The sequence below is a fragment of the Magnolia sinica genome, chromosome 19, assembly GCF_029962835.1.
Source record: "Magnolia sinica isolate HGM2019 chromosome 19, MsV1, whole genome shotgun sequence".
NCBI lineage: Eukaryota > Viridiplantae > Streptophyta > Magnoliopsida > Magnoliales > Magnoliaceae > Magnolia > Magnolia sinica.
The window spans coordinates 26,695,400-26,704,353 of record NC_080591.1 but is presented as its reverse complement, the minus strand read 5'-3'; the positions used below and the strand labels follow the sequence as shown (position 1 = coordinate 26,704,353).

The window sequence follows — 8,954 nt, the reverse complement described above, 5'->3', positions numbered from 1 at the left end:
TTATTTATTGAAAAGCTTCCGAAAAGCCTGTATCTACCCAGTGGTGTTGATTAAAAAGTATGAAAAACATGTCTGTACCGTAATGGTTATTACGAGACTATTACAGCCTTTACAGGGGATGTAACGTGCCATTAACTGCAATTACAAGTCATTTTTTCCATAACGGTTGTTATGGCCATTATGACCACGTAACGTGTAATGGTTGCCACCGTTACCTTTACGTAACACGGCCTTTATGGCACACCATGGTCCGGACTACATAGCCGAATCTACATGCCATGTAAAGAGTCCATTTGAAAATAACAATTAAATAAAATTCTATCAAAAGACACCTCAGCTGTGAGTGTGACAATATTGTAGTTTTTTTTTCTCTTTTCAAAATATTTCCACATGCATCAGCACACCATGCCATTCTCATTCCATGCTTTCTCCACCTGCGTATCTGAAGGTTTCAAGTCCATGCATTATATGCATTTCTTTTATGATATGTTATGGCTATTCGGATCCTACTCTCCCCCCACCTATGGAAGATCCAGGCTGTTCATCAGGCGAGCCACACATACGAAGAAAGTACAGGTAAAAAAGACTGGTGTGCGGTATCTGCTACATAAAAACTTACAAGGTTACGGGGCAAACATGCAGAGTGAATGGAACTTTTGTTCTGATGGGTCGTCACGCGATAGACCATAGCCCAAAAATAAAGGAGAGTAGACCATCACAACCCTTCAATGAGTGGCCTAAAGAAGGAACTGTTATCGCAGCTGTCTACATTCAAGCATTAAAACTTACAACAGAATTGTCTAAGTTATCCAATCACTGAGATACTTGGCCCATAGACCATAGCTCATCTGAAGGGTAGCTCACCAGACTGACAGTTCGATTGCCCCATGTTCGCCATGTTCACCTTGAGGGAACCACATCGAAATTACTTACAAACCTCTTAAACAACTTGACCGCTATTCCACATTTGTCATCCAGGTGTGGTCCACCTGATGACTAGACCAGGCCTAATTTTCAGGCCATGACATTCATAGGCCCACCTAATGAACAGCTAGGATCCCACACAGTCCACATTGGGATATTTGGAAAAGGTAGCAGTTAGCCGCAGAATGGATAACGTGTATGCACATGTAACCGGGGTTGCACATGTAAAGGTTTGAACAGGGATCATCAAAAAGGAATGGAGAAGCTGTGGTGAAGAACCCTCAACATGACGTCCAGCTCATGCCCAGCCGCTCTGCACTGTCTATTCACGTGTTTTGGGAGAACCTGTTGTAGGTGCTTTTGCCGCATGACCTTTAGTACTTGCAGTAGGTTGTCCAGCAGAAGCTTTTGTGTTTCCTGCGTCGGTCCCTACGATCGACTTTTTGACCTGGGAATATAAATGAAGAACACCATATCAACATTCACAGTAGGGGATTTGTTGGAATACATATACGAAGCTGACCTCAAGATCTTTTATAGTACATTTGAACTTTCGATTACCGTGGGTTGATCCAGTGGTATGAAGAGTATATATGATAGGACTTGCCTTGGTGATCATTGCACCGAAAAATCCACCAGATTGAAAGATGCTACAGAATACTTGGGCTTTTTTGGTTAAATGTCAACCACTTGCTGTTCTTTCTTATTGAAGGGTTCAGATTCTTCTAACTGGGGAATTTTTTGGTGCACAGGACATCACAGTGGGAAGTACCATTTCAATGGTTCAGATGACTGAACTGTGGACCCACCTGTACAAACTGACAGTGAGAAAAGTACAGCACAAACATTCGGCCTGAGAATTGTACAATTCCTACATCAATAGATGCAGCCTTTTCTTTCATCTTAGCTAATGCAGGATTTCATGCATATGGGACAATGCCTAGGTGATCCAAACTGTTGATCTAATGGGCCCCACCTTGATTGGAGGATGAAACGAAGAATCTCCCACTTGAAAGAACCTAGCAGTGGACTGTTTTTGATTGAATTTAACCTCTGACATCTTTTGTCGGGAACGTCAATTCACAGGCCACTGACCAAAGGGTTGGGATCTTCTTACCTAGAAGTAGAGCTGGGCAGGGGGCAACTTGACTCGGTGGATCCGACTCCATCAGATCTGACTCGACCCGAACTGAATGGCAAAGTCGGGTTCGGATTGAGTAGCCCTATCCCAATCTGAAACCCGACCAAGTCGGGGTTCGAGTTACATAGTAACTCGACCCAACTCGAACTGAAACTCGATCCGGTCAGACTCGACCCGATTCAAAACCCGACTCGATCTAGTTATCGGGTACTATAAAAACAAAAATAAAACAAAAAACAAAAAACAAAACAAAACAAAAAACCTTCTACCTACCCTAACCCTACCAAGAGCCGCCTGCCGCACCCAACCCGATCCGAGAACCCTACTCCGGCAGAGCCACCCGTCTGGCCACCCTCTATCAGTGACCTCCTCCTCCTCCTATTCTCTCTGTCTCCTCCACCCATCCAGCTCGATTTCAGGTATTATTTCTTCTTCTTTTTTTATTGTTTTAATCAGATAAATCATCAAATGGAGCGGCCTGGGCTGATCCAACTCAGTGCCAACTCGGTATTTCTGACCGGATCGGACTCAGTTCGGATTAGGCCAGACCCGAACTCGGATCGAGTCAGGCATGCTGGACTCGACACCAAGTCGGATTGAGTTCGGGTCAGGCCTTTTTCAAAACTAGATCGAGTCAGGTCAGCCCTAACTCGGTCCGACTCGACTTGATGCCCAGCTCTACCTGGAAGATATTCTAGGCATCCCCCATCATCAGATCAGCAGTTTGGATCACCACAGGTACGAAATCCTACACGTCAGCCAACTGTACAATTGCTAATGAGTAGGACTAAATAAATCCTCTGCTAATAGTGACATGCATATGTATGCATGAAAATGCGCTTGTGCAAAGGCAGATAGCCCATTCTTTTAATAAATTACAAGTTCATACAACAATAGAAGAAACAAATGCCAATGTACACATGGTTTCTACTTTGTGCAAACCTAAAAAAGGAAAAATACCCTTTTTCAGAAGGAAAAAAGGAGAGACGTAAAACAATATATGGGGATGGTACAAAGATCTGGACCACTCCAACATGATCATCCCCTATTTTGTTCATCTCACAAAATAATATGACTAAAGGGAGAAATTTCAAGATGTCATCCTCTTGGCCATAATCTTCAAGTTCCCAGGTTCATCCGCCCAATGACTAATTCATCTAACAACAAAGAGATAAAAATCCTCGGACCTTGTACCTTGTAGAAGTGCAGTTGCCTCGGATGCATTTCGGGTCTCTCACTTTAGTGGGACCTGAAACCCCCTATCTTACGTCCCGTTGTCATCTAAATCAATAGCTCCAATACCAGCCAATCTCAAATTGTGAATAAGGTTCCTTTCAAGTTTATTTTGAGCATTCCTACCTAAACTTTCCATAATGCTCATGCTTGTTCTTCCTTCGAACAACAGACATAAAATTGTGGTTCACACCTTACACTCTAAATCGGTTGTTTAGAATTGGACGGAACCCCCACCCCCCCTAGAAAGGTAACAGTACCAGGTAGAGGTGGGCATCAAGTCGAGTCGGACCAGATTGGGTCCAACTTGACTCGGTCCGAAATTTTCAATGGATTGACTCGAACTCGATCCGATCCGAGACCGAGTCCGAGTAATCTGACTCGATCCGATCTGTTGCACTGCTGGCCTGACCCGAACCGAGTCCGACTCAGCCAAAGTAACTGAGTCGGATCGGGTTGGATACGGTTTAGATCGAGTCTTCCTTTTTTATTTTATTTTTTGAAATTTTTAAAAATAAAAATAAAAATTAATGTGATTTTCACAGTTAAAAAATTTGTAGGGCCGTTAATAAGGTCACAACTACATGGATGAAGAGGAAAAACAAATTTCATATTAATCCGAGACTTCTTGATCCAAAACTTCTGTGACCCCTAAAAGAGTTTCAACAGTAGACGTTCAACCCCCCATTGTTTTTTGAAGTGTGGTCCACTTGATCTTTAGATCTGTCTTATTTTTCGGCTCAAGCCTTATGACGAGCCCGCCAAATGGATGGACGGTTTGGATATAACACATACCTCATGATGGGACCCACAGAACTTGCTGACGTCAATACAATGTTGGTGCATGGTACACATGCCAATCCGCTTCAGGAGATCTCATCACGTCAATACAGACGCGGATTTCCTGCAAAAGCCTTCTGCAGGAAGTTACCGCACTGGAAAGTTAGGTGGGGCACACCGTGATGTTTGCGAGAAATCCACCCCTTCCATCCGTTTTGTGAGATCATTTTAGGACTTGAGACCAAAAGTGAACTGGATCCAAGACTCAAGTGGGCCGCAATAAAGGAAAATGTGTAGGAAAATTCCTGCCGTTGAAACGTTCCTAGCGTCAACGATGATGTTTACATGCCATCTATACTGTTTATAACGTCATTCCTATTGGGATGAAATGAAAACACAAATATTAGCCTGATTCAAAGCTTCTGTGGCCACACGAATATTTCAATTATAGACGTTCAATCCTCACGTTTTTGGCCCACCTGAGTATTGGATCCGACTCATTTTTAGGCTTATGTCCTAAAATGAGCTCACAAAACGGATGGATGGAGTGGATTTCTCAAAAACATCACTGCGGGCCCCACCTAAGTTCCAAGCGCAGGAACTTCCTGCGAAAGGCTTTCGCCCCCGTCCTGTCAATACACCAGAGCTCGGTCAGAACAAGGTGCTCAAGGCGCCTCGAGCCATGAGTTGAGAGGAGACGGTGGTCGGTGCTCTGTGGACCCCACCATGATGTATTTACTTCATCCATGTCGTTCATTTATTTTTCTAGATCATTTTATGGTATTAAATGAGGTATATCCCAATCTCAAGTGGACAACATTACAAAAAACAGTGTTGAATGAACATTGTGTGGATGGGATCGGATCTAATCGGATCGGTCTGGATTGGCCACTGATCTGAACTTGACTTGATGTACGGTCGGATTTAAGTGGGCCTACTCGATCCGACCCGATCCTGGCCTTCGGTTCGGATCGGGTCGAATTCTGCCTAGCTCTAGTACTAGGGCTCGAACCCTAACCCGTTTTGTTGGGCAGTTTTTCTCACCAATTTGATCGAACTACTGGCTGACCTCCAACATCTTAAATGATGCAGACAGCATCTACATCAATAAATTCTCCACCAGTAATTTCAGCATGGCCTGTGACTTTACCATCTAGTGAAACGAATTCATGTCAAAATGTGAACAAATCGTTGTTTGTGACCCCAGAGGACTGACCAGATCCCACTTCAAGATATGGCCGTCGCCATTCTCATGTATTGCTCACACTAAAACCAATTAAAAGAAGATCAATCCACATGTCCAATCAACAATTGCGATCAATCATTCTCAAAGGCCATGACACATCCCTTGTTTATCCATCAAATTGCTAAGTTTGGACAATCAAAACCTTTAGATCTAAATAGAGCCCACAATGTAGAAAATATACTATCAAGATTAGTCCAACAGTTCAGATCAAGGCAAGCCTCATGTTTCTATAACAAATTAAGTAGCTCAGGCTAGTAAAGAACATGAAGATCAAGTACACACAAAAGCCTAAGCCGAAGACAGACAACCCCAAACCCACTGACCCGAAAATGGTGCAACTTTTGCACTCAAGTTGTGTGCAAAAGCATCACTTCATACTATTTTTCCCACCAAACCAATAATTTCCTCTGTGTCGAGAGGCGAAAGGTTAGGGGCAAGGTCGGTCCCACAGAGTTCTAAGCTCTCCAAAATTGATGTTTTCCTTGCAAATGCAGCCTTGCGTAATGCAAGCACCTTGCATCCACTTTCTAATAGGTTTCCTTACCTTTTCACATATGATTTTCACTCCTTTCTGAGACCCATATGGGCAACTATCAAAAGGGAAAAGATGTTAAAGATTTTTTTATTTTTTTATGCCCACTTGAAGCTTAAGCTCTTGGGGGAAGAGGGAGATTCACCACAAACCCATTTCTTGATCCACACCAACTCACAGTTAGTATAAGCCATTGCTATATATTCTGCTTCAACACTTGATCCATATGACTAGATTTCCTCCCATAAGCGTGTGGTATCCAGTAGTAGATAGCATTTCTTGATTCGGCCCAATCTGCATCAGAGTATCCTAGGACCTGAAGATGATTGTTCGTCTATACAGAATTCCTTGACCCGGTGCCCTTTAAGAGTATCACAGAATTCGAACGACTGCATCCATGTGCGGTACCCTCAAAGAGCTCATAAACTAACTCACCACACTCATGGCGTAAGAAACATCTGGCGGGGTGATGGTTAAATAGATGAGTTTATCAATCAACTTTTGATACCTCCCTAGGTCATCAAGCACCTTTCTTGGATCACTAGTAAGTTTGTGATTCGGATCTAATATGTGTATTTACTAGCTTAGTTCCAAGAAGACCCGTCTCTATGAGTAAATCCAAAACATATTTTCATGGAAACTGATTAATTCTTTACTTTGATCTAGTAACTTCTATACCTAGAAAGTATCAAGGATGTCCCGGATCTTTTGTGAGAAAGTGTCTTGCATATTCCTTTTCAGGTCCTCTATTCCGTTATCATCACTTCTAGTAATAACAATGTCATCAACATATGCAGTAACACAATTAGACCTTACATGCCTCTCCATATAAAGACAAAATGATCTACATTGCTTCGAACAAAGTCATAGTTCAATACAAATTTTAATGAATTTGCCAAACCATGCACGTGGTGACTGTTTTAGACCATAGATTGCCTTTCGCAATTTACACACCTTGTCTAACTCCATATGAGCAATGAATCCAAGTAGTTGCTCCATATATACCTCCTCTATGAGCTTAGCATAAAGAAAGGCATTTTTAATATCTAGATGGAAGAGGAGTCAACCATAATTAACGACCACATAAAGAATAATACGAATTGAATTTAATTTGGCAACTGGTGAGAATGTTTTGATAGAATCAAGACCAAGTGTCTGAGTATATCCTTTGGTAACCACGCTAGCCTTTAACTGTTCAATTGTACAATTGGGTTGGAATTTAATGGTGTACGCCCATCTACAACTAACAGCACATTTCCCTGCAGGTAGATTGGTGAGCTACCAAGTGTTATTTTGATAAAGAGCAACCATTTTCTATTCCATTGCTTCCATCCCTCATTTAATAATGCTTCCTGATATGACTTGGGAATAGAATAAGATGACAAGGATAGAACGAATTTATGAAAATTGGGAGATAAATATTGAAAAGACATATATTTGGAAATAGGATGATCAATACATGCACGCTTACCTTTCCTAAGGGTAATAGGAATATCATACTTGTTTGGAGACTTCGATGGATTATAAGGCTCGTAGATGGCACATCATGAGAAATTGCATTGTCTGTCCATTTTCAACATGTGTAAACTTTCAATTGAGATATAGTGGCAAGAGATGGAACTATCTTTGTCAGCTGTAGTAGGTATAGGGACAAGTCCTATATCAGGGCACAATTGCAATTTCTCATGATGTGCCTCTGGGTATTAAAGAAACAACCATAATAATTGATGTTGTTTGCATTTTCCTATAAATTTGGAGGATTTTGACTTCAAGTGCGGCAAACAAAATCTCCAAACTCCTCCTTTTTTACAGTTGACCATGTAAGCTATGAAAAAAAGTGGAAGTCACGTGAAACAGTGAGGAAACTTGCGATGAAACAAATGGTTGTGGTATTACATGTTATGCAGGCCTATATAGGCAAGGAAAACGCCGATTTAAGAGAGCTTAGAACTCTTTATGGGCCCCTCCCAACCCCAAACCTTTTTCCCTCTCGATATGTGAAATGCCAGCTACGCAAGGAAGCGGACGAGCAGTAACAGGTTTGGTGGAAAAATTGCGCAAAGTGCTGCGTATGGGCGTTTGCACACTCATCCTAAGTGCAAAGGGTGCAACATCAGCGAGCCTAGGTTTGTGATGCATGACAATTAACCACTTGCTCTAAAAGCTCGAACTGATAGAGCATGGAGAATCAATCCCTTTATCTCATAGCCCAGGCCCCACATCCCATGGGTTAGGACCTCGGTCGAACCCCCCTTGTGGGCCCCACATCACATGGGTTCCGCTTCACACGAGTCACCTGCCTCACACAAGCCACCTGCCTCACACGGGCCACCCACCCCGAGTGTGCCCCTACATCCCACAAGCCACCCCAGGCGAGCCTAGTGTGAAAATGCCTCTGGATTAGTTTGTTTCTTCGGCTTGGACCTCCATCGTGTACATGATTTTCACGTCCTTTACGCACCTAAACCCCTTGCTTTGTTGTAGAAACATGGGGCTTGCCCTGATCTAAGTCGGACTAATATTGACCATGATCTATTATGTTATGACGTCATTTCATCTAAAGGTTTCGATTGTCCAAGCCCTGCAACCTGGTGGATAAAGAAGGGCCACATTCTAGCCCACTCCAAATGACTAATCTCGATTGTTGATTGGATGTGGCAGCTGATTTTCTTTTGATCGGTACGATTCGAGCTTTCCATGAGAAGGTGATGGTCATATCTTGAGGTGGGACCATAGGACCAATGGAATGATCAATCCACCAAGGTTATAGACATCGATTTGATCACAAATTGATATGAATTTGGGCCACCAAATGTGATGCAGGACATGAAATTCAAATATGATGTGTAAAGGACTCTACAAACTCTAATGGCCTATAGGATAGTGACATAGGGACAAGATCGATAGGCTTCCTAGGAACAACATCACACCAAAGTGCGGTTTTATATGACCCAAACCGAATAGGAACAAAACAACAGCGCCAATCATCGGTATTATTTGCTTGTGTAAGGCGCGACGCACAACTGCAAGGGTCACAGGCTCTTGCGCTCCCTCTTCCTCATCACTAGGGGTTTCTACTGGCTCATATTCTTCTTCTT

The 8,954-nt window shown here is 42.6% G+C and overlaps 1 protein-coding gene across 5 annotated transcripts in view; it reads right to left on the bottom strand.

Annotated features, from left to right (window-relative positions):
- Positions 1-320: 320 nt before the first annotated feature.
- Positions 321-8,954, bottom strand: part of LOC131234939 (transcription initiation factor TFIID subunit 12) — a 70,472-nt gene continuing 61,838 nt past the window's right edge. For 2 of the 5 annotated variants that reach the window (XM_058231945.1, XM_058231943.1), the window contains one exon: positions 688-1,372. In XM_058231945.1, the coding sequence (XP_058087928.1) occupies positions 1,247-1,372 (126 nt within the window). In that variant the 3' untranslated portion in view covers positions 688-1,246. Of the gene's footprint in view, positions 435-687; positions 1,373-1,485; positions 1,734-2,532; positions 3,223-8,954 lie in introns of those variants that run through there. The other 3 variants (XM_058231944.1, XR_009165845.1, XM_058231946.1) reach the window with 3 other exon arrangements.